This window comes from Corvus cornix, chromosome 10 (genome assembly GCF_000738735.6).
Source record: "Corvus cornix cornix isolate S_Up_H32 chromosome 10, ASM73873v5, whole genome shotgun sequence".
Classification (NCBI taxonomy): domain Eukaryota; kingdom Metazoa; phylum Chordata; class Aves; order Passeriformes; family Corvidae; genus Corvus; species Corvus cornix.
Genome location: NC_046340.1, coordinates 12,929,252 through 12,955,169, shown reverse-complemented (window position 1 = coordinate 12,955,169; position 25,918 = coordinate 12,929,252). Strand labels below are relative to the sequence as shown.

Sequence of the window (25,918 nt, the reverse complement as noted above, 5' to 3'; positions counted from 1 at the left end):
AAGAAAATCCAATGTCACTAGAACTGCACAAAGTACTCTGTGGTGGTTGACTAGCCAGCGAGCAAGGCTAAGTTCAGACAATGATGCTTAGCATTGAAAAGGTTTTCTCAGGGTTAGAATTCACAAATCACAAAAAAAACCCCCAACCTGCTACTTTTGAGTCCAAGCCAGGGACTGATATCCCAGATTTAACAAGAAGTAAGGAAAGAAAACACAGTGGTTCCTGTTTTTATTTTCTTTCCTGAGATCTTGTCACAATACACGCCCAGCAGTCAAAAGCCGTAGCAACCCCTCAACATTAAGAATTTCAAAACAGAGCATGGCTCTATGCATTGATTTTCCATGGGCTTTCAAACTATTTCATCTACCCCCTATGTTTCCTGTTGGTAAAGTGCTCATGTTGTCTTCAGTATGTCTGCATTAACTACCTTGCTTTTTTTTTTCCCCCCAAGTGCTATATAGGTCTCAGAGCTGTATTTGACCTTTATTTGTCTGTGCTTATCTCATTAGGTCACCCAGATTCTCAGCAACACTGATTCAGATACCAAGGCCTCTCTTACCGTGTCGTGCCTGGGAGAAGGAGCCTGGAGCAACCTTGGGCATCCGAGATTTCAGGACATTATTAATCTGAAACTGAATCCTGATCCAGTTCTGCCAGAAATGGATGGGGTGTCTGAATTTGCAGAATATGTCTCTGAGACAGTTGACGTGCCGTCTCCATTTGATCTCCTGGAGCCACCCACCTCAGGGGGTTTTCTGAAGCTTTCTAAGCCCTGCTGCTACATATTCCCTGGGGGACGAGGTGATTCTGCTCTCTTTGCTGTCAATGGGTTTAACATCCTTGTGGATGGTGGCTCTGAGAGGAAATCCTGCTTCTGGAAGCTGGTCAGGCACCTGGATAGGATTGACTCAATCCTGCTCACCCACATTGGTGCAGACAACCTGCCCGGCATCAATGGGCTGCTGCAGAGGAAAGTTGCTGAGCAAGAGGAGGAACAGTCCCAGGGCTCTACCAACTACAGTGACTGGATGAAGAACCTAATTTCTCCTGAGCTAGGGGTGGTTTTTTTTAATGTTCCTGAGAAGCTGAAGATGCCTGAAGCCTCCATGAAAGTAAAGAGGAGCATTGAAGAAGCGTGTATGACACTCCAGTATCTCAACAGACTGGGCATTAAATCAGAGCCTCTCTACAGGGTGGTGAGCAGCACCATCGAGCCCATCACGCTCTTCCACAAAATGGGAGTGGGTAAGCTGGACATGTATATACTAAACCCTGTCAAAGACAGTAAAGAAATGCAGTTTCTAATGCAGAAGTGGGCTGGTAATAGTAAGGCAAAGACTGGCATCATTCTTGCAAGTGGGAAAGAAGGTGAAATTTCTGTTCCCTATCTCACATCCATCACAGCCCTAGTGGTATGGCTTCCAGCCAGCCCAACAGAGAAAATTGTAAGGGTTTTGTTTCCTGGAAATGCTCCTCAAAATAAGATACTGGAAGGTCTTGAGAAGCTCAAGCACCTGGATTTTCTGAGGTATCCAGTGGCTACTCAGAAAGATATCACTTCTGGAATACCTCCACCTGTGCTGAAGCAGACCAAAATTAAACAAAGAACTGACAGTAAAGAGAGTCTTAAATCTTCCCCCAAGCCATCTGTGACAAAGCAAGTCAAGAAAGAAGAAGCAGTTGAGGAGGGGATTAAGGAAGTAAAACCAGAAGTTGTAAAGGATGCTAAAATTGAGAAAAAGGTTAAAGAACACACAGAGAAAGTTCCTGAGAAACCTGTCAAACCTGAAAAGATAAAGACAGAAACAAGTGATGCTCTCAAAGCTGAGAAAAGAAAATTGGCAAAAGACAAGGTTGGAAAAAAGCATCTCAAAGAGAAAGTGTCCAAATTAGAGGAGAAGAAAGACAAAGAAAAGAAAGAGATTAAGAAGGAGAAAAAGGACTTAAAAAAAGATGATGGAAAGAAAGAAGAGAAAAAAGATTCAAAGAAAGATGATAAAAAGAAAGAAAACAAACCAGAGCTCAAAAAAATTTCTAAACCAGACTTGAAACCATTTACCCCAGAAGTAAGAAAAACATTGTACAAGGCAAAACTTCCAGGCAGAGTCAAAACTGAGAAGATCAAATTAAAACCTGAAAAAGAACCTGAAAAGGTACCTGCTGACCTGAAGACATTACCAATGGAGAAGGCACCTGTAGAAGTGGATCCAGGAGAGACATCCATAGTGGAACAGAGGTTAGTCCTGTCTTCACCAGAAGATCTTACAAAGGACTTTGAGGAACTGAAGCATGAGGAGAAAGGGGCCTTGCAGTTGACTCAAGAACTGTCTGATATGGAGGCTAGTGATAAGATTATGAGAGCACCTGAAGCAGAGATAAAAGACTCTGTTGATATGACTGGTCAGAGTTGCCTCGAAGTGGATCTGATTTTAAAAAGAAAGACTCCTGAGCAGAGAGTAACTACTACTGATATGGAAAAAGAACCATCAGCAGAGGAAATGGCAGTCCATCAGCTGGAGCTGAGGGAAGGTCATGCTGAAAAAATAGAGGATGAAAGAAAAACAATCGATGAAAACCGTGACATAAGATACTGGGAGGGAGAAGCTGAGCAGGGCAAGGACATTCAGCTATTTCCTGACAAAGAACACCTGCCATCACATACAGACCTCTTGGCAAAGGGTGCTCAGCCACCAGCATTCAGAGAGGAAGAAAAGGAGGAAGAGGAGAAAATCTCTTTGGACAGAAAACAGAGAGAAGCAGAAACTTGTGGAAAGTATATTGAGGGGACTGAGGCACAGGAAGAGGATGAGAAGGAAAAGAGAGAAGATGTGATAGAAAAGGCAGAACTGGAAGAAAAGGAAGAACAGCACATGAAAGCAGAGGAGAAAGTGGAGAAGAGTAGAGACTTCTATGGGCTGAATCAGGATGATAGGGAGGACAAACTGTTTACCATTACAGAGAAGGAAAGAGAATTTAGTTTCATGGATGAGAAAACCAAGTTACCTGGAAAGGACATAACAAAGGAAGAGTCATATCTGAGCAGCCTGCCAGTCCCACCAGGAGCAACAGCAGAACATGTTTCCTATATCCAAGATGAAACTATCCCTGGCTATTCAGAAACGGAGCAGACCATTTCTGATGAAGAAATACATGATGAACAGGAAGAAAGGATCCCACACTTGAAGTATGATGTCAGTGCCTATAACATTTCTGTTCCTGACCATCCTGGCTCTTTTGAAGCAGTACATGGAATACAGGCCGTGCCTCCTGCTGACCTTTCAGCCAAGGGCTATGCTGGCCAGGAGTCTGAAATCCTGGCGTATCCTACAAACATTGTGGCAGCACCTCTAGCTGAGGAGGAACACATATCTTCTGCTACCTCCATTACTGAATGTGACAAGCTTTCATCTTTTGCAACATCAGTAGCAGAGGATCAATCTGTTGCATCCATAACAGCACCACAAACAGAAGAGACTGGGAAAAGCTCTTTACTTCTGGACACAGGAAACAGTATGCCCTCCTCTCGGACTGAAGCGACCCAAGGTCTTGACTACGTTCCCTCGGCTGGCACAATTTCTCCCACGTCATCCTTGGAGGAAGACAAATGCTTTAAATCTCCACCCCCTGAAGATTTCCATGCATTAACAGAAGGAGAGAGGAAACTGGAAACTCAAAAAAAGGATCCTCATGAGGAGGCTGAAGATGAAGAAGATGAAGAAGATGGGACTCCAAATATTGAGATGCCTGAGAAACTCAGAGGGCATTACCCCCATGCCCCCATGTTTGCTCCTCAAGGATGCCCTGATAATGTGATAATCAGTGTTCCCACACAAGTGGTGCCTTTATCTACTGAAGAAGCACCATTTTCCCAGGCTGACTCTGCAGAGGCTGAAGAACGATGCATGAGTCCTGATGACAGCACAGTCAAAATGGCCTCTCCCACTCCATCTGGCCCCACCAGTGCAGGGCACACACCCTTCCACCAGTCTCCAGTGGAGGAAAAGCTGGAAACAGTAGATTCAGATCTGTTTGAAAAACAAACAGATGCTGCTGCCAAGAAACTGGAAGGCCAAACTTCTGTTGTGGTGAAGGGAGCCAAGGGTGAACCTCTCAGAGAAGACGAGGCATCTGTGGCTAAATCCAGACACAAAGGAGAAGTGCCTGGACCTGTGCAGCACGAACTGGTTTTGAGCAGTGATGTTCCAATGTCTCCTGAGGAGGAGGTACAGGAAGAACCAGTGAGGAGGGAGGAGCTGCCCTGGCTTTCTTACCACAAGCAAGACACGGTCGTGATTGGGGAGGACGAGGAGCATCCCGAGATGCCCCGTGCCAGCACAAAACCAGAAAAAGAGCCAGGAACTAAAACCATGGCAGAAAGCTTAACAGGATTTTCGAAACACTTGTCCTTTGAGCCATTTGCAACCACAGGAACTTCTCTAGGAAATGTGGATGTTCCACAGTTCACAAGCCAAAGCGAATCTAAAAATGACAGATCTTGGCAATTTTCACCAGATGGCATCAAATCACCTTCTTTTACAGAAGAAAGTATTGGTAAAGAAAAACCCTCAGATATTTCTAAAGGAGTTACTGCTGAAGAAGGGAAACTGCTGTATTTCACAGGAGACACCTCAGAAGAAGAGAAATCTTCTCATGTTTCAGTTGAAGACATTTCCCCAGAAGAGATCAAATCCATTTCTCTCACTGAGAGTTCCAGCAGGAAAATCTCTTCAGATGTTTTTATTAAAGGAATTTCGCCAGAAGACATCAAAGCTCTTAGTTTCACAGAAGAGATATCTGCAAAAGAAAAAACTATGTCCAAATGCACTGACAAATTCCCTTCAGAAGCTGTGAAATCCATAGGTTTCACAGACCAGAGCCCAGCTACATATGAAAAATCACTGGAAATTTCTGCCAAAGAACTGAAAGAAGCATCAAAATCTTTTCCTTGCCCAGAAAGTAGTTCAGTTAAAGACATGTCACCCAGAGATTCTTCAACTGAAGAAATGTCTCCAGATGACAGCAGTTTATTTTCTGCATCAGAAAAGGGCCTGTTGAGGGGAAGAACTGTAGGCTTGGACTCTCAAGAAGTATCCCCAGATGCAAAGGGCTTCCATTTTACAGAGTCTAGCCCAAGTGAAGATAAAATATCTTCACACATTTCTACTGAAGATATAAAATCTTGCGGGTTCAAGGAAACTCAAGAAAAAAAATCTCCAGAAATGGATAAGTTTTGCATGAAAGATTTAAGTTCTGAGAAGAAAGTGTGGTTTCCAGAAGAGGTAGAAGAGGTCCCTGTTCAGGGAAGGAGGCAGATATATGACAAAGAGAGGGAGAGTACATTCTTGGATGAGGTACCAGAATTTGAAACAAAATCCCTTCCTAAAATGGGAAAGGAGGAGAACCTGTCTCCTGCAGTGCCTGGAAGCCACACCTGGAGAGGAGCAGAAAAGGAAGCATGGGGTTCTGCATTTGGGTATCTTCAGGAAGGGAGAGACAGTGGGAGAGGAGGGCAATTACCCAATGAGGAAGAAGAGGAGCTTCACCATGCTGAAGACAAACCCATGCTACTGCAAGCAGAAACTGAATGTTTAAAGATGGAGTCATTTGATTACAAAGAAGACACACAGAAGAGTGCCAAACCTACGTCAGAAACAAAGAAAGTGGATGTGGTTCCTGCTGACATCACTGTCCCAGAAAGAACACAAAGGGAAGATTCTCCTCTATCTCCTCAGTATGTCTCTGGTGAGGAAAATCAGGACAAAGCTTTAACTGGAAACAAAAAAGGGCAAGAATTGTTGTTGACCTCTAAACAAGATTTCTCCTGCTTAGATGATGAGAAAGCTGTCCTAGATAGCTATGCAAAGTCACTAGACCAAGTTCTGACGACATCTCCCCTGCCTGCAGCAGGAAAGGAGATTGAGGCACCACCAGGAGCAGAGACACCTTGCAAGTTAGATCAGTGCAAGCCACCTTTGTGGGAGGATGTCCCATCAAAGACAGCTGAGAAGAAATCGGACGTCAGTGATTTGTATCAGGAGATAGATTACAAATACAAGTCAGATAGCAGGCAAGAGGATGACTGCAAATCCACTGAGGGTCTGTATGACTCAATGGGAATAAATGAGCAGACAGCAGCAGCATCTACTCTGTTGCAATCTACAAGACCAGCAGAATATATTGCAGAGTCCACAGAAGAGAGTGCTGAGGTGTCAGGTGCACACTCCCCTCCAGGACAAGGCCCATGTCAAAAAAGCAGTGATGCTGTGGACTGTGCTGGAGCTGTGGGTGCTACCATCCAAGAGGTGTATCCTCCAGAGACCTATTCCAGGAGCTCCCCTAAGCCTTATTCCTATGAGGAAGGGATCTGCACACAGAGAGATGATGACAGTTCCACAAGACAAGAGCCAGAAGAAAGAGAACCAACTCCGTACCCTGATGAAAGAAGTTTCAAGTATGCTGACATCTATGAGAAGATAATTGTGTCTGGAGTGGGACCCTCCCCCTTCACAGCCATGAGTGCACACAGCCCAGGTCACACTGACAAGGTGCCAGTGACAGCACTGAACTCTCAAAAAGGTCAAAATTTTCATGTGTCTGCAAAGGAAGAAGAGTCCTGCCTTTATACCTCTGCTGAGAAGGAGTTGTCATCTCCAGCATCCCCTAAAGATAAAGCAGATTCAGTCTTTGACTATAGAGACATCCATGAAAGATATTTGCCCTTGTCTGAAACAGGGAAGCCTAAGACATCAGAAGGACAGGAAAAACTGAATGTGTCTTCTGCTTTGCCAGGAGAACTGGACTCTGCACTGCACCCGTCATCTGCAAGTGCAGCATTTGCCTCTCCCACAGTCACAACTGACACCTTTTATCAAGGGAAATCATCCACCTATATGGATGCTGGTTGTCCAGATGAGAACATAATTTTGTCTAGCCAGGAGCAGGTATCTTTGTCCCTGAAATCTGAAATCCCAAATCCCAAAGATACATACTATGAGAAAGCAGGTCGAGGGGAAGAAAGTGCAAGTGACTCAGAGCTAGAAAAAGGTGCTAAGGAGAAGTCTGAAAAGGAGTCTAAACTGCACAGCCCTGCTGAAGCTGCAGGCACCATCTATGCACACATCTCAGCCATCAGCAAGTTCCCTGTCTCAGACCCCTTCCTGCAGAGCAAGTGTCAGGAGTCCCTTTCACCCAGCTCTACTGCTTCTTCTCCCTCTGGTCCAGGCTGGCAAGAGGAATATGGAAGTAGGACAACTGCATCAGCTGCTGTTGTGGAGACATATGTTGCTGGTTACAGTGACGTGCCAGACATGGACAGAGATGAGCAAGCTTCAGGAATGTGCCATGTAAGACAAGATTCTTCACAAAAGAGAGAGGTTGATGAAAAATCCACAAAGGAATCCCATTTCTGGGTAGCAGATTATCCAAGTGCAGCAGTGTCCTCTGAGTGCCAAGAGCAAGCCCTATACCTGAAATCTGCTTCCAGCAAACAAACAGAGGAATACGAACAGGGCCCAAGGGTAGAGAGCAGAGGGATGGATAGCTCTTCTGAATTTGAAAGCCCTCTGCTAGGAAAGAGTGAAACAGCCAGCATATTCAGACATAAGCAAACCTCAGCAAGCCATTTAGGGGATATTTCTCTTTCTTTAGAGTCTCCTTGTGCTTTGCTCTCAGACCAGGGAAACAAAGATGAGTACTTGGAGGTTTCTGAGAAAATCAGCAGCCTTGAGTCATCTTTTCCTAAATTCTCACCGCTGAGTCCATATGAAGAAGACAAGGTGTTCTCCAAAGGTGTGGAGAAAGAGTCTATGCCCCAGCAACAGCTGAAAGATGACTCTTCCAGCCTGTCAGAGGAACCTTCCTCTGAAGCCACCACTCCTGTGATACTGACTACAGCAGAAAGTTTCTATTCCCATATGCTTTCCACACACACAGGTGCAGGAGTGGAAGCAGGTACCAGGAGTGCTTGGGATGTGTCTCCACAGGTTCCAGATAACGCTGTGAAAATACATACAGCTGAAACCAAAGACTTCATCTTTGCTGAAGAACGTGGTTCTCCATTTCCCTGTGGCACGGGTGACCACACCTTGCCACGCAGAAAAGAGTGCCAGGGCTCAGAGCCCACACCATTCTCTGCAGAGCAAGAGCAGCAGCCCTATGGTAGCAGCCCAGAGCAGAAGGCACCATTTGCAGAACAGCTGTTGCCACTGACATCTCTCCCTGATGTGTTGACATCATTTTCTCATCGTCAGCATGAAGATGAAACCACAGCCAATGGTCCAACAGAGGTGAGCACCAGTCTGCAAGCTTTCCAAAGCACATACCATGCAGCAGAGGCAAAAGATGAAAAAACATGTCCTGATTCTGACAGCAGTTTTTCTCCATGCGCAGGCAAAGAGGAAACAGAGAGGCAAAGCCGCCCTTCCTCTCTGATGTCCCCTGAAAACAGTTTCCAGCCCTTTTTCCCAGATGTGCAAAGGGGTGAAAAAACAGAGGACTGTGGAGATGCTTCCCATGACATGGAGACCCATTTAGGAGGCAGTTCTGATTGTGGACAGAAATTTTCCTCATGTGAATACAAGCAGAGAAAGGGAGAACTCTCTCCCTCATTCATCAACCCGAGCCCCCATGAGCTCTCTGAAGACAGTGACCTGTCACAGGAGGAGGGTCACCCTTCAGTGCAGGGGAGACCACCCCACACTGGGAGCAGTCCCATGCAAAGTGCCACACTGGACGAAACCCCTCCAACATCAGTGAGTGATTCTGGAACCTCCCAGTCAGACTCAGATGTCCCACCTGAGACTGAAGAATGTCCATCCATCACAGCAGATGCCAACATGGACTCGGATGAAGATGCTGATTTCCTCCCAGTGGACAAAGCTGTGGGGAATGCTCATCATACCAGTTCTAGGTCCAGCCATGATCCTCAGCCTGTTCCAATGGTAGATCCCCATCCCCACCCTCCTCACCCTGATGTCTGCATGGTAGACCCTGATATGTTGGTAAATGAGCAAAGCATGAACAGAACTGATAAAATTTCCAAGAAAGACATAAAAGAAAAGAACAAAGGTGTGAGGAAGCCTTTGAGCAAACCCAAATCTTCCTCACCTGCCCGGAAATTAGATGCAAAAGGGAAACGATCACCCACTCCTGTGAAACAGTCATCAGACAAATCTCCAAAATCTGTCACTGCCAAAAAAGAAAGAGATGGAGGAGAAAAGCCCAAGCCACGCAGTGTGCTGATGCCAGAGGATGAGTTATCCCGGAGTAGTCACAGCAACCCTGGCAAGAGCCTTGTTAATGGCATCAAAACAAATCCCGGTAAGAAATCCTTCCTGAAACATGCATTGTCTCTATAGGTCCACCACAGAGAAAAGCACTGGGTTAAACACAGCAGAACAGAGAACAGGACTTCCCAGTCAGGCATAAAAGGTTATAAGCACTGATAAGGTTGAGATGTATAAAAGGTTGATAGGAAAGAGCAATAGAGTCCTAGGAGTAACAGTGATTCACAGGGATGGAAGGAAGCCGGGATGGACCTTCCAGAAAGACTACTGTTAATACCCTAGGATAGCATACAAAGGCCATCAGAATGGGGGGGTGGGGGTGGTATTTTTAAGCAAATGTAGGTTATTAACAAAAATTAGGACTAAATATTAATTGGGATGACAGCTCTGCAAAAGGTAATAACGGAGATTTTTGATTCCCTTCCCCAGAAAAAGCTTCTGAGCCTAAAGCCTTCCAATCCTTCCCCAAAGAATAGCAGAACTCCCTTTCCCTCCCAAAACCTGTGACAGCACTGGCCCAGAAATGCAGCCAGCAGCAGAGCTTGGATAAGTCTCAACTTCATTGCTGCAATGGAAAAGTCTTTCTGGAATCCACGTCCTTCTGTGTTAATGTGAGTGTTTGTCCCTTGCAGAAGGGTTTTAATAACCTCTCGTTTCCTTTTTTCCAAAGCTTCCAATAGTCCTAAGAGCAGTTTGTCTGTGCCTTTGGGTCCACCCGTCTACGTGGACTTGGCCTACATCCCCAACCACTGCAGTGGGAAGAACACAGATCCAGAGTTCTTCAAGCGGGTTCGAGCATCTTATTATGTTGTGAGTGGGAATGATGCAGCCAACGGAGAGCCAAGCCGTGCAGTGCTGGATGCACTTCTGGAAGGGAAGTCTCAGTGGGGAGAGAACCTGCAGGTAGGTCATGGAAATGCAAAGGGGTGTGTCATGCTCTTGATGTCACAAGTGCTCAGAAGAATGTGGGTATCACAAACATACCTGTGGGAGTACACTGAGAGGAAGCAAATGGTACTGGGCATATCCTGTTTTGCAGTCTCAGCAGAGTAATTGCTTGTACTGATGAGGAGGAGGACACCTGCAAAATGGTATGGATGGAAGCAGATACGTCCTCTTTTCCACATCCTCCTGAGGGGAGGAAGCATTGAGAAATCATAGACTCCTCCTTAGCCACTGCAGGATGAGCCTATCCTCAAGCAAAATCAAGCTGAATTTTCATCAGCATCCCACACCCAGTGGCATCTGTTGCTAGCCTGGCTTGCTGAAGATTTTTCTGACAGCAACTTACTAACAGAGCTTTTAAACAACAATGTTCTATAACACAGTTCTTGCTTGGCTGGGCTTGCAGGACACCCCAGGTGGGCACTCCTGAATGCATGTACACAAAGGTGTATATGTTCTTCCAGAAGAAGCAGCCTCATATTTCCAGGTCCCTGAGTTGCACACTGGGTCAATGGGCACAGTGTCCATTAACAGTGACACTGCCAGCATTGTTCCTTTTCACACTGAAGGATCTTTCTGAGGCTGTTTCTGGAGCTCCAAAGCACGATGTTCTCCCCTGCACTGCAGCCATTCTCATCATTATGGTGTCAGTGCTGCCAGTTTGCAGCCAGTGCAGAGCCCCATTGAGCTGGTACTGTATAAAATAAAGCTCTGCCTCAGAACCTGACATCTGAAAGACATTAAATAGAACAAGCAGTACCAAGGGCACAGTGTTCCAAAATTAACAAGAAATTTTAGCCTCAGCTCCTATGGGCATTGTTTGTCACTGCAGTTGTTCTCAATCATCCCTGCTGCTTTCTTTTCCCAGGTGACATTGATCCCAACACACGATACTGAGGTAACACGAGAATGGTATCAACAGACCCATGAGAAACAGCAGGAGCTAAACATCATGGTACTGGCAAGCAGCAGCACTGTTGTGATGCAGGACGAATCTTTTCCAGCCTGTAAGATTGAATTCTAAATCTCCCACACTTTGTGTTCATCCATTGACTCTTCAATCACCGATGCAACATGAGAGACACCATCTAATCACAGTCCAGTTCTTCTCTGGTTTAGTCCTCTACATGGTTCCCATTTGTCAGGCAATCGGGTATCCATCTTGCTCAGCACTGGATGCCATGAGGAAGAAGTGCAGGGCTCTGTAATTTTCTGGACTGAGCTAAGAGTTTGTGCAAGAGCAGTTGCAGGCCAGGGGCACTTTCACCTTCCCTGCTTTATTCTGCTGCCTGTACAGTTTCTGTAGACTATCTTGGCTGCCTTGCTGCTGTGAGAGCTTGTTCTACTCTCTTCCTGGCTGCCTTGCCATTTAACCTGTAGCACCATGAACCTCACCTTTCTGGTGAGGGCTGACGTGCTGCTGCTGCATGCAGAGAGTGCATGGGAGGCAGGGGGCAGAGGCGAAATCTAACTTGCAAAGAAGTTGCACCAGGGAGATGAGGGAAGACAAAACCCTCTGTAATGTGACAGTGAAGGTCATTCTTCCATCTCCCCTCCTGAGCATACAGGAGATGTTCTGAGCAAGGGGACCTGTGCTCCAACTAGGCACGACCACCACATGCCAGCTTGGCAGATTTCTGTCCCAAGTGGTTTGCCTGTGGCATCCTGCAGCACCTGTTTGTTGTGCTCAGGGAGCTGGGATGAAGGACATGGCAGTGGGAGGGGAGGGTTCAGCACATTCCTAACCTGCTAACTTGAGCTTCGCACACACAGCAGCCAAGTGACTCCTGCACACCAGCTGTGTGGCAGGAGGAAGCACAGAGAGGCTGTGGCCTGAACAGTTACACAAAAAGAGCATCCAAACGCACAACTACAGCCCCCTCAACAGCAGAAGGGCTGAACAAACCTTGGCCACTGTTGGCCCAAAATGTACAAGAAACCTCCCTGTCCTTAAACCAAAGGCTCTGGAGGACTGTGGTGAGGCAGCTGAGGAGCACACAGGCCATGCTGGGGGAGGCTGGTGCCCGGCTAGTGTCGCTGCGGTGTGCCAGGTCTGCACGCAGCAGCCATCTCCTTGTTGCCTGTGTGCCGAGGTCCAAGCCTTACAGTTGTGTTCAAGCTTTCTGTTGTCCCCCCAAGTGTCCAGGATGTGGGGAATAGAGCTTGTGGTGTGAGGAAAGAGAAAGCCCTTCCCAAAATACTCGGGAAAAAGTAGTCTAGCAAGTGTAGTCATTCTCAGTTCCTCCACACTGTGGCAGGGGTGTGGTGACAGTGCAGGTGAGGTGCTGCTCATCCACGTGGTGCCACCTTGCAGCTTGTTCCCTGGCCTACGCATCGCTGTGGGCATCTGTCCTTGCTCTCTGGATGTCCTGGCAGAAACACAGTTGTGTGCCATGAGTGCATTGTGGCTACTGAACAGCCACCCAGAACCTCCTTGGCACACAGATCTGTTTCAGCGTGGGAGACCCATTCTCCCAGCAGGAGTGTGGGTGTTCAGGTGCACTAAGCCTGCAGCATCCATGAGCCTTTGCCACGTCCAAGAGAACTGGCAGAGGGTCTTACCACAAAGACAGATTTTTGTAAGACAAAGAGAGGCAGCAGGCTGTGCTCTGGGGAAGAAGGAATGGGATGGAAAGCTGTGCTGCAATGGTTGACAGCACAAAGTATTTCCATCTGCTGTGACACCCACTGTGCTTGGCCATGAGCGGAGGGCTGACTCCACCATGAGCATCCTCGGACCCTGTGTTGCACTTGCCTGGGACACTTCAGTCTCAGTGCTGGTTTTCTGGCAGGTGACATGAAGAAAATGCTGCTTAGAAACCTGCTCCTAGCACTAAAATGGAGTTTCTAGGGAAATGGTTTATTTTGCATTTTAATTTATATATTTATTTTTTTTAATGTTAAGCTGCTTTTTGTGTTAATACTTTAATTTATACATGTAACATGATACCATGTGCTTTTAGTGTCAGTTCAGAGGTTTCTCAGTAAAAATATTAACATGCTGCAATTTAAACAATATGAAAAGACCACAGAGAACTTGCGGGCAGCAAAAACATCTCTGAAGGCTGAGTCTAAAACCCAGCAGCTGTAGGACAAGGCCTGAGGCCAGCAGCCTCCCCAAGGCACAGCCAGCCCTTTAGATATGGCCCTTGTTAGGAGCATGTGAGCTTACTCAGGGCTTTAGCAAATCCCTGCCCTGTGCTGTGTTCATTTTAACCATGGAATCACACTGTGTCTGCCAGCATAAAAAATGTCATTCTCTGTACCCCGATGGGGTCAGCATTCATGAATGTTGGTTCTGGCAATTGCAGGCACTAAAACAGCTGCCCCTACCCCTCCCCGGAATGCTGGGGGGCTTTGCCTCCAGTGCTTTGGGGAGACCCTGGCTCACCCACCATGGTGGCAGCTGCAGGATGCCAGACACCAGAGGCACAAGTGTGGCCCTCTCTGGTTCCCGGGATCCCTCTGCGTAGCTAGATGTAAAAGCTAATGCACTAACTTTAGATAGACCCACACATGAATGTTTTCTCAATTTTAAACTTGAAGCAATTCTGACTAAGCAGCAGTAATAGTGAGGCTTTGTGAGGTGCCTGCATCCTCCAGGCAGGAGTGTGGCCACTGGCGGATTCCAGGAGGAACGCTGCCCTCTGCGCTCTGCTCCTGCCCTCTGCAGCTCTGCTGCTTGGCTACCTTTATCCTACACCAATTTGCTTCCCTGTCCTCAAGGCTCCACATTTTTTTTTCAGTCTTTTGTCACAGTCTGTTCTGCCTTGAGCTTCTCTCACTCCCTATCTCCCTCTCCCCTCCACTCCCTTCCATCTTAAAAAAACTACGGGGAAAAAGACTTATGAAAAAGCTGATTATTGTAGAGTCTGACCCTGCTCAGGCCACAGGAGCCAGCAGGACCCACCCAGAGCCAGAGGTAATACAACACTATAGAGAGAAACAGTTAAACTCTGCTTTTGCTTGTTTCTGCATGTGGGCAACAACGCGTAATCTTCCTGTATGTAATAGGTAAAAAATACTATTTTAAACCTATAATTAAAAAAGTGAACGTCTTAACTGTATTGAAATGGCATCTTGTGCTCCTAGCTTCTTCTATGCTAAATGTTTTAAGAACAGAGCCCTTATTCTTTTCTTCAGCATCACATTTCTATTTGAATTTAGTTCCTTGAGTTCTGTCCTTTTGCCCATTTCCACGTGAAACACTCTGTAACTAACTGCTGTCAAGAGAGGAGCCCAACACATTAATAATAAAGCCACATTAACTGCGAACGAGAACATCTCCAGTGGTTTCAAACTGTTCTTTCAGTGAGCCCACACTGTAGCCAGGAGCACATGGACATGGCTGCCATGCCACCCTCCCATGCCTCCCAGCTTAGGCGAGCCCCAGCTTTGCCACCAACACCCCACCTTCACCAGCAGCTGCTAAACCTTCCCTCAGGAAAGGGACGTGCACGTAAGGCCACAGAGCCTGCCTGGGACAGCCAACCCCCACCCCTGGCCCCAGCAGGGTGACTAGTGGGTCCCTCCTGGGGAACAGCTGGGGCTCTTGCACAGCTGGCTAAGGGCTGTAGGGGGGAAAGCAGCTCCTGATAACCCAGTGAGGAGCCTGGCGTGGCCTGTCTGTCATGCAACAGCATCACTACTCACAGTCCCCAAATCATGTATTCCATTGCAGCCCTCTGCCTCTCCCTGCACTTCTTGGGAATGGCAACTCTGCCCAGCGCTGCTGGCACTCTGAGCTGGAAGGGTCTCTGGCCCTGTGGCAGGCAGCACACCTGCTGGCTTGGGACCTGGGCCCAAGCACAGCAGGGATTCCATGCTGCCTGACCCCATTGCAGCAGTTGGGCTTTTGCACCTCTGCAGAACTCCGGCATGACCTCCAACAAGGGAACTCTCTTTCAGCTCTTCCAGCTACTCATCAGAAAACTGGGACAGCTGCTGCTCTGCCTGTGCTGGAACAGAGTCAGGAGAGGCTGATGCCCAGTTAGTTCTGTTCCTGCCTGCCTGTCGTCAGAAGGAAACAACAGCACAGGTGGATGCCAGGGAAAAGAAAGCAGGTTCTGTGCTACAGTCCTCAGGAGAGAGGCCATTGTTGCCACAGAGCACACCCCAGCTTGTGCAGTGCCTGATGGAGAGCTCAGGGCAGCTGCCAAGCCTGGTGCTGATGGGAGGAACCACAAACTGTTACCATAAACCAGGAACTATTTCCACACACAGCTACTTTTCAGGTAAATGAGCATTGTCTCTGGCCATACTCCAGCTAACCAAGGTCCCACGACTGCAATGCATTTCCCAAAGGTGTGCAGAGAAAGCATCAGGCTCTGTGGGGGTCAGCACCTGAGAGCCACTCCCCCACCCCACAGGGCCCTGCTCCATGCCCCTCTTGGCAATGACACCCTGCAGCAGGTGCTCTTGGGTCCATCATGGCAACCCTGCCCAGGCACTGTCCCCTGACAGAAACACGCAGGTCTGGGCAGGAGATGTGGCTGGTGCTCAGCAGGGACCTGGCTACCGGAGCAGTGCTGGCAGCAGCAGGTGCCACAGGCCAGTGGCCACGCGAGGGTTCAGGGCAAGGGCCGTGAGCAGTGCCCGAGGGGAAATCTCATGCTGCTCAGTCACCTGTGGTCCTTCAGCCAGTGCTGGGGCCAGGGCTGGCTGCAACCCCACGGCCAAGGTCTCTGTTTGTGCAGATCTGTAATGCAGGGAGAGCAGAGCGCAGGGCAGGTACAGCCTGACTGGAGGGGGGCTGGGGTGCCCCCCACCCAGTGCTGCACTCTGGGCAGCTGCATGACTGCTCCATTTCCAGTGCAAGCAAATGTGACCTTTCTTACATGCCCAAACTGGCAGCTCTGGATTATTGGGCATGAGGAGAAGGACATGACGCCCAGGATGTGCTTGAAGTGACGGGAAGGTGTGGACCAAGTGAAAGGAGCTGAACACACCATCCCAGGGTCTTCATTCTACCACAAACCACCCTCGCACCTGGGAAGCCAGGAGCTCTTCCCCAGTATGACCATTTCTCCCATGTAGGAAAAAAGAGGGTTTTTCCTGGCCTTGAGCCTGTACACTTACTCCAGGTCTGACTCCAGCCACAGTTGCTCTTGCAGGACAACAGAGCGTGAGCAGGGCTTACTGTTCCAGGCACGTGCAAGCTCTGGCACATACACACTGCTGCCAAGTCAGCATCAGAGACAGAGAGACACTGGACCCACAGCATAGATTTACTGTGAACACACATCATCACAACACAGCATAGAGATCTTTGGGCACAGCTTCACAGAAACACAGATCCTAGCTACAGACGGACACGCAGACTTATCCATAAATACAAGAGGAGTAGGAAGCACAGCCCTGGCCGGCACTCAGGATGCGGCAGGGACACCCGTATCAATCTTGCCCTCAGGCTTGTGCTCACAAGGCATTTACATAAATATGCATTAAATACTTTTCATTTTATATATAATAAAGATTTCTCCTTATTGGTTTCTAATAGTCCTGAATTGTTAAAATAGCAGTTTCTTTTACTCCCTGTCACCAAGACTTCAGAGCTGTACCCTGCCTGACCCTTGGGGACGAGAAAAAAAAAAACTGTGTGTTCTCCCTGCACACCTCTCTCAGGTTGGATCCCCAGGCTCCTGCCTGCCCCAGCCCAGCAGGGAAACATCCAAGGCCATGCCAAAGGGATGTTTCCTTGCAAGTGGCAGTCAAACCTGATGCCCTCACTACCCTTCTTTTCCACACTCATTCAGAATACTTTCTGCTTCTGCTAGTCTTCCTGCCATGGACTCTCTGGACCTGATTTTGGTGGCCAGCAGTGGGAATTGAGAGAGGAACAAGGAAGGAACAGAGAGGAGGTTGGTGGTTGTGATGGATCTGATTAATTTGGGCCCAGAATGCCTTTCTCTGAAGGCTGTGGGACAAAAAGTCACAAGGGAGCATCCGTCCCCTTTGGACTTACCACCCTAAAAGCCTTGGCTGTACCACTCCTCTAATGCTGCTGTCCCAGTGAGCACAAAGCCCTTGAGACACCAGTGCAGCACCATGTCCCCCCTCCATGGAGGTGCCATGCCAGTACCAAGACTGCATTGTTGTTCATTTAACAAGGCAAACATTCTTGCTGAATGGCAAAGAGCTGGCTTGTGGAGGAACAAAGCAGTCTCTTCCACACCACAGAGTCCTGTGGCCCTGGGACGTGGCTTCTTCTTTGCTACAGACTGCCAGCTGTGTGAGGTGCCATGCAGGAAGTTGGGCTGCATTCAGGCTAGAAGTGCTTGCAGTGTGCTGTCCAGTGAGCCACTAATTTTGCTGATCCTTCTGACACAGAAGCTGCAGTTCCTCCATATTTTTCTCAGGAGGCAGTGGCTGCACCTGGCACATGTGACCAGAGAGAAGCTGGTCTGACAGAGCAGTGTCCCCCAGCAGCTCCTTGTCTGTATGCTCTGGGTCCAACACCTCTCCCAGCAGCTCCTCTTCACAGGACACCAGGATCTCCTCGGACAGCCCAGACTGATCCACGCCAGTCATTACCCTGATACACCCCTCACCTGGCTTTGCTCTCTCCCCAACCAACCTCAGGTCAAACCCTTCACCACACTTTGGGTTTCCTGTGTTACTTGGCTCTAACATTTCCCCAGATGATTGTTCTTCATCCAGCTCCCCCATGCTCTCCTCTTCAGGGTTAGCATCCTCCCCTGCCAGCTCCTTCTTGCACAGCTCCAGGATCCTGCCTGGCTCTGGGCCCTTATTCCAGATCAGGGTCTCTGGGGCACTTGGCTCTGCTACTGACAGCCCAGACATGCCCCCCTCCACGTCAAGCCCTCTGCCTGGAGGCTGACTCTCTTCCGGCTCAGGGGACCGGCTAGTGAGTTGCTCTTCACTTTTTGGGGGGCTGATGGAAAGTTTCTCAGTGAAGCTGAAACGAGCACAGTTGTCCACAGAAGTTGGGGAGGACGGGCCTGCACTGGAGACGGTACTGGAGGGGCCACTGCTGTCTGCAAAGAAGAGTAAAAATCTTAAAGCATGTAGCTGGTATTTCCCCACCTGAACTGTCACAGTCTACAGTGCAGTTCTACAACCGAGAGGTGAGAGCTGTCTACATGCCATGTGACCTGTCAGGGGCTTGCAGCTGGTCTTGGGCATTTTTGGCAGTTCAGCTGATGAAAACCCAAGCACACAGAGCACAATTCCATCCTGTAATCCAGTGCTATGTTGGCATACAGCCAAGAGCGGATTCTGTTGTCACAGTGCAAAATGTGGAGTATGATGTTTGGCTTCAACATGAAAACCAATTTCTTTCATTCCCTTACTATTATGTAACAATCCAAGCTTCAGTTTGCTCCTCCTGGTTCCTGACACACACAATCCCTGAGTGTTGAGTGAGAGTCAACACTAGAGAAAGAAATACCGATTGTCTACTAACGCTTATTCTTGCCTTATATTGCACAATGAGCAAAACTAGAGGACAGATCTAGATTGTATCTAATCCAATAAAGGAGGAGAATTAAACAACTGTTTTCAGCCAGACTGGTTTCCTGACCTTGCTGACTTCACAAACTTCCCTCCCTCCCCACCACATTCACCCCCGACTGAGAAGGGAGCACACTCACACCAAGGAGGCTTATCTGAACGCTGGCGCAACGGCAGGGCGGATGATGACAGGATTCGCTGGGACATAAAGGGGTCTCCTGGTATCTGGCTGCCAATCATTGAATCAAACAAAGCTTCAAGAAAAAAAATACACAGATCAGTAATATTCCAACAGACATAAAGGAATGGCTCGTAGCCCAGCAGTCATGAGCAGGCGCTCTGGGAAGAGCTGAAGACCAGTGCCAATTCAGAGCCATGCCTGCCCATCAGCTCCTGGCAACCTGAGGCTAAGATTTCTGAAGCTGGAGTTTGTATCCACATCACCGTACTCATCAGCTACAGTCAGACCTGACTGATTACTTGTCAAGTGAATGGCCTAGGATGGCTCTGAGCAGGGTCCCATGGCTCAGGGTCCTGGGCTAGAACACTCTGGGACAGGCTTCAGGGACTGTACTTATCTCCAGTCCTGTCAGGCTGATCTGTCCCGAGAATGTAAAAGACCAGGAGTGCTCCTTGCCTCGTCAGAGACAAGCCCACCTGACCGGTACCTGCAGTGGACTGGACGTGTGATTCGCTGCAACTCCTGCACACAGCTGTCAGGAACTCGTTGACCTGCCGCAAAGAGAGGGAGTTGTGCAGGGTCTCCAGGGGATAAATGGTGGGAACCATGGAACAGCCTTCAAAACCTGGAAAGAGACCCAATCAGAAAATGAATAGAGGAAACAGCAGGATAAATCCATGCAGGAGCACTCATGGCTGAAGGAGCTGGGCACTCTGGGAATCAAACAACAGGCACACTCAGGCCTCAGGTCATCTCTTCTAGCCCAAGAAAATCACCACGAAGCAATCCCATGCAAAAACAGACCTGAAAGCAAGCACCTGGGTACACATGGAGGGGAGAGGAGGAAAAGTATCTGGCAGCTGCCGTTTTTGCTGCTGAGCCTGGGACACTTAAAATACATAGCCATGACGGAGAGCTTGGCACAGTGCCCCCACTTATGGAAGCCAAACAGAATCGAAGTGGTGCCAACAGAATTTCCATCAAAGAGGTCCCACCGCTGGTGACACCCTGCCTGGCACAGCCCCCTCTCCCCACAGCAGGGAGTACACACTGCAGCAGCCACAAGGAGCCACAGAACCTCCCTGTCACAGCAGCCCCCCTGTGCACCCCTGACAGGCTGTGCCCAAAGGAAGGGCTGGGTAATGATTTGAATTATTTGTCCCCTTAACTAGACTTCACTGCCAGCAAACCCAGAATGAGCAGAAATAGGCATCTCAGCACGTAACAGACACTTGCTCAGAGCTAAGCTGCATCACAGCCATTCAGAATAAATCCTTTGCTGCTCAAGCCAGCAGAGTGTCATAGCAAAGTATCTTCCTCTTCATCCCAGCTTCCTGGAAATGCCTTGTGGAACCAAGCCAACCTGAACTGTCTGAGGAGCAAGGAAGAAACAGCTGAGTCCCTGGGTATATGGAAGGAGGCTGCCTCCTGCTCTGCACCTCTCAAGTTTAAAGGCCTCTCAACTCCTCAAGGTTCAGCTTCCCATTCTGTGATCCCCCAGTCTCCTCCAAAGACCTCAAAAAGACTCCAGAAAGGAACTGGGTTTGTTTCTACAGAGAAGGAAAAATACTCTGAAATGCAAAAAGTAAGAGAGCTCTTGATGCAATCTGTGGTGGGATGCCTGCCCAGCACACTGACAGGATAATACTGACCCCTGCAGCTTGGCAGCACCTCAGGAAAAGCCCTAGAGCACCTGTTTGTGAAGTGCAGACAGTTGTTCCAGCCACCTCCAGGACAGGCTCTGCTCCAATACCCCCACCTAACCCAGTTCTGCAAGAGGCAAGGAGCATGGGCCAGCAAAGGTGTTCACTACAGTAAGTAACAGCTGCTGGGGATAAAGAATCCTCCAGAGAGTTCACAAGGTTACCTATGCCACAAAGGGCCTACAAACATAATTCAAGACAGGAAGGATAACAAATCCTTGGCTAGGATGAAGAAATGTAAGACACAGGAAAAAGAACACATTCTTCTGTCCGTTGCTGAGAAGTCCTGAGAGTGGAAGTGCTGAGTAAGGAAGAATGTACATTCTTTATTTTCTCAGAGGCCTCCTGGGAGACAGAGCTAAAGGAAAAGGGTGAGGGCAAAGCTTAAAACAGTCATGGGAGATGGTTGTGGAGCAGCCCAGTATGAGGCTAATGTAATTTCACAACAGAATCTGGTTTGAGAAGGGCCAAAGTTGGCTTAGGTATTGGAGTCTCCAAAGAAAAAAATAAGTTTAAATATAAGATAGGGCAAAGCAATGTTGTTACAAGATACACTGGGGGCACCAATGGGGATCTGAGTGCTTGGGCTCCCCTCTAGTAAGATGAGGAAATCAAAGGTCCAGCATTAAAAGAAACATTAGACACTGACACACAGTCACACTGTTGTGAAATTATATACCTGTATCCCCACAGTGCCAGGTGCCTGCTCATTCAACTCTGCTCAGCACTGTGGCTCTGCACCACTCTCAAGCAAGCAGAGTAAAATGGCCAAAGTTTCCTCTTTCAAGGTGTAGGAGTACTGTGTTCAAGGTATCCCTCTCATTTGTGCATGGGACCCCACTTCCCTGCATACCTCCCTAGACCTGCTGAGCTGCTGGGGAGAGGCCAACAGAGGCTTCATTCCACCACAGCACAGCCAAGGCAGCAGCTACCACTACGGATCACAATCCCTACGTGTCTCCAGTGAAGGCTCCAACCACTGCTGCACCACACACAGTTAACAAAGAACCAACACCTTTGGGAAGGGGCAAGAAAAATAAAATGTGAGAGCAAGCCACAGGAACCGTCCCAGACTGACAGTCACCCTGTGCTGACTGTGCAGCTACTGCTGATGCTCCCCCAAACTCTCTCCTGGGGCCTGAAGGGCAGGAGTCTGTGATGCAGACAATGGCACAAGAAACTGGACAGAATTCCTTCCATTTTGTACCAACATCCAACAGTAGCCCACAGAGGAAGGTCTGTGTGCCAGAGGTCTGTATGCCAGCTCTTCTGGAGTGAAGAAGCACATGTCCAGTCTCAGCACAAACAAAAGCACTCACCAGGCTCCTCTCTGAGATGTATGATCAGTCCACCCCTATTTTTTTGGACAAACTCCAACATGCCACATGTATATTGTATATGAAGGGTTACAAGTCTAGAGAGCACATGTGACTGTCTAGTCATGCGCCCCAAACATCAGGGACCCACAGCCCAGAATTGCTCTGGACATCGTGTGTCTCCTCCATATTCTCGTCTCCCCTTGAACTCAGTTAAGCTCCCAGCATCCCCAGGTACTGTGGTACGGAGCTTGGAAAAAAGACCACTTCTGTCCAAAGTGTCTCAGCTCACTCCATTAGAAACCTTCTCACTCCTGGAACTACACAGAACTGTGGATCCCCACCACTCCCCTCAGGCCACTCAGACCACTATTACAAACATCCTTCCCAGATTTCTAATTTTTTTCTACCTTTTCCACATTGTCCCAAGTGGTGATGGTCAGATCAGAGCCCACTATATATAAGAGTTTGGGGCTGTTTCCCTTTGTCATTTAAATTTATTTACACTGGACATCACCTACTACTTTCCTGCTCACCATCACAGGGCCGCTCGCTCTCTGTTTCTCCACAGCTGACCTTTGGCTTCAGTACCAGTGTGAATCATTACCAACATGAACTTACTTCACACTATTCTTTTTCCCAGCTATGACCACACAGGTTCCCAGACATTCCTTCAGGGCTGCACTGTTGATCTTTCCAACTAAGGATGCCAACTGCATACTTTTGACTCACTGATGCTATCTTCTAATTCATGTTTCCTTTGTGTGGATAGAAGTACAGTGGAAAGCCAAGAGAAGACAGAAGAATGCAGTTTTCACAAGGAAGAAACCTGGGCTGTCAACTACATCTGCTCTGAGAAGAGCCTCAGCAGGAATCTCAAACACGTCAGTGAACTGTGGGCTTGCTGATGGACTGGGAAAACAGCATGAACTCGATGGCGGGGATTTGATTTCCAGCCAGGAGGGCTGCTGCACTGGTAAGGAGTTAGGTAAGGAGTACCTAACTCCTGTGTTCGGCTGTGTTAGGGCAGGATACACCTCCCAGCAGCCTGCTGCTGTCCAATGCACTGAGCTCATTTTCTCTCCCCACCTGAGCTCATGCACAAGGCCAAGACCTGCAGCAGGGAAAGCTCAGCCCTGGCTCTGGAGCAGTCTGCTGTGATCCAGCATCTCTTCCCTTGAAGCAATTCTGCTCCTCTTTAGCATTTGTTGCAAGGAGACCAAGGAATTGTCCTAATTACATGTGAAAAGCAACTGCTGTCTCCAAATTGCCTGCCTGACAGAAAGGGCCTTGTCAAGGAAAAACAGACCATGTAAGAAAAATTCTCATCTTCCAGGCTCTGAAAATGCTCGGTCCTGCTGCTTCAATACACAGAAGGCTGTACTGTCTGTGCCCCTTCCACCTGTGGGTCAGAATGGAAAAGGGGGTCCATGCATCACACCACACAGCTCAGCAAGCCACATGCTCGAGCAGCTTCTATGGTGCAGGTAAACCTCAGCAGCCAGCCCCAGCTCGCTGCCTCGTTCAGGGAGCAGCAATCTTTCCGCCTGTGTGCGAAGCACCAAGGCTTCCATGCACCAGACCTCCTGTCCGTGGCAGAGGCTGAAAAACACCAGAGAAACAGCAGCAAGCCTTGATTTATAACATCTGGATTCAATGCTGAACTCGCCTACCTCTTCCCACCAGAGACAGGACACGCTGAGAGGCCCTATCAGGCAGGACAGATGCCATGCAGTGCAGCCACACACAAGCTCAGCTCTACCCTGTCTTAACTCAGTCTCTCTAGATACAACACACCCACAAGCACTCACTTTCTCAAAATTTCCACAGCAAGTTCACTCAGCTTGTGACCAGCTGCAGCACCTCCTTAACCTCTTCTTCCCATACTCTCACTACTCACTTTGGTTCCTCCACTGCTAAGGGGACACCCTGTGGCAGCTCACCAAGACCTGCACAGGGCATCCTGCCAGCAGGACACCCCACTGATAGGAGCTCAGGCCCTACCCTGAAGGGATCTTAAGGGCTTACCCTGGCTAAAGGAAAGAGGCAACAAACAATTGCCAAAGATGGAAAGAGCAGTTACAGCCACATGGGGAGCACAGGCTCCAGGTGGCCTAAGGCTCCAAAACTGCTGGTACAACAGCCCCCACAGCTTGCTGCAGCAGCAGCCCAGAGACCTTGGGGATTCGGTGACGGAAACACTTTCCTTTTTTTAGAAGCAAAGCATACTTTGCACTCTCAAGCAGACAGTGGTCCCTGCTCAGCTACAAGAGCACGGGACAGAGGCAGCTGCAGCGTGCAGTACCGTAAAGACACTCCAAGTCATCCTGCCCTGAGATCAGCCAGCTCCTGAAGAGGCGCAGGTGGTAGGAGCAGTGATGCAGGTGATGGGCTAGGGTGGCATCCAAGGAGATGGTCCGGCTCGTGGCACAGTCAGAGGAAAAACGGCGTAGCAACTGGGCAACGTGCTGGTGCTCCAACACATCTGGAGGAAAGCGGCCATAGAGAGTGAGAGGAGAGGGGCAGGTACAGCTGGGGACAGAGAAACTGTGGAGATGTGGGGATGGAGCTGCCAGCACCAGGGCCGCTGGGTGAGAAGGACCCACACCACACACTAAGCCAAATCCCTCCCACAGCGAGCAGGTCAGGAATGCCCTTAAGGGTTACGTCCCCGCAGTGACACCAGGGCAGACCAGACTCCCACCCAGCCCAGGCACTGCCCAGCTCCAGCATAGGGCAGTACCTGAGCAGCGAGGGTTCATCTTTGCAAGTGAAAATCTGAAAAGTGAATAAATTTTAGGACACATTCCAAGTCCAATGCAGTTCGGGTTTGGCTAGATAAGAAAGATCAGGCTCAGGGCCAGACTCGCCCTCCCACAGCAGAGACGAGAAATCCAGACTGCCAACAGTGTGTTCTAGTCCTGCATCCAAGCACAGCCAGGCACATCAGCACGTAAAGAGAGCAAATGGCCCAGCATCAAACGAGCAGAGGCTGTGCAAGGGACCTGAGGGACAGCAGGGCCTGACTGAGAGCCGAGTGATGAGAGTGCAGAAGAACAGAGCGAGCACAGAAGCACTGACCTTCCCTCTCTTTGAGAACAGCCCCATGCAATCTTCTGTGATATCCTTGCATGGCAGACAAGACACCAGCATACATGCATATATTCTCCCTATACACAGCCTCAGGACGCATGTCACCCAAGACCTGCGTGACCAGGGCATCTGGCCTGATGCTGTGCTTGACCACTACCCTGGTTCACCCATTCCATTTCACCACACAGAGGCAGCTCTCCAGAAACAAAATGCACTCAGAGCTGGGAACAGTTTTTGCATTCAATTTTTTGTAAGTGGTTCATGGGGTAACATCCCTCCTGCTCAAAGCAGTGCCAATCCTAGACCAAATATCCCTGACTTTTGAGCTCTCACCTGCTGGACCCCTGTCTTTGTTTTCTTGATTAAGAAGCACTTTGCCATTAGAAATATTGATCGGACTTTTGGGAGAAACATGATGCCCAGTTTCACCCTGTCATATCTGGAGCAGGGGCAACTGCTTTACAGCATGTCTTAGGAAAGGCTGGAACTTGGTACAACCTTTGCAGGCAAGATAGAACAACACCCTGCTGACATACACCATGTGAGCTCAGATGGTGTCCAGACATACAGACAAACCAAGCAGCCGGCCACTCTGAGAAAAGCAAAACCAAGCAAACACAGAGAATAGGTTCCCTCTAGTTATTTGAAATAGTAAAGCCACAGTGAGCTGCCCTTTTCCATTTCATCCGTCCTAAAACTTTGATTTTCAGAACAGTCTTCTGAATTCCATTCATCTTCCAGATTACACCAAGCAGGACGTCTTCATATTCACAAGTTGCCTTGATCACGTAAGGCAGAAATATTTGGTAGTGTTCAGTGATCTCCTTTGGTTCCAACTTGTCTCAGCAGCAGGAGCCATGCAAGAGGAGGGGTACTGTGAAACCTTTTTAAAAGTATCTGTGCAAGAGTTGGAGAGTAAACAC

At 48.7% G+C, this 25,918-nt stretch overlaps 2 protein-coding genes across 14 annotated transcripts in view; one reads left to right on the top strand and one right to left on the bottom strand.

Annotated features, from left to right (window-relative positions):
• MAP1A (microtubule associated protein 1A) overlaps positions 1-14,513 on the top strand; it is a 56,226-nt gene extending 41,713 nt beyond the window's left edge. For both annotated transcript variants that reach the window (XM_039557734.1, XM_010390880.3), the window contains 3 exons: positions 511-9,319; positions 9,956-10,188; positions 11,099-14,513. In XM_039557734.1, the coding sequence (XP_039413668.1) occupies positions 511-9,319; positions 9,956-10,188; positions 11,099-11,254 (9,198 nt within the window). In that variant the 3' untranslated portion in view covers positions 11,255-14,513. The remainder of the gene's footprint in view (positions 1-510; positions 9,320-9,955; positions 10,189-11,098) is intronic.
• Positions 14,514-16,434: 1,921 nt separating this feature from the next.
• The window catches only part of PPIP5K1 (diphosphoinositol pentakisphosphate kinase 1), a 44,917-nt gene continuing 35,433 nt past the window's right edge, over positions 16,435-25,918 (bottom strand). For 6 of the 12 annotated variants that reach the window (XM_039557737.1, XM_039557736.1, XM_039557735.1 and 3 more), the window contains 4 exons: positions 24,208-24,387; positions 19,371-19,508; positions 18,843-18,956; positions 16,435-18,227 (listed from right to left, as the gene is read on the bottom strand). In XM_039557737.1, the coding sequence (XP_039413671.1) occupies positions 17,533-18,227; positions 18,843-18,956; positions 19,371-19,508; positions 24,208-24,387 (1,127 nt within the window). In that variant the 3' untranslated portion in view covers positions 16,435-17,532. The other 6 variants (XM_039557744.1, XM_039557741.1, XM_039557739.1 and 3 more) reach the window with 2 other exon arrangements.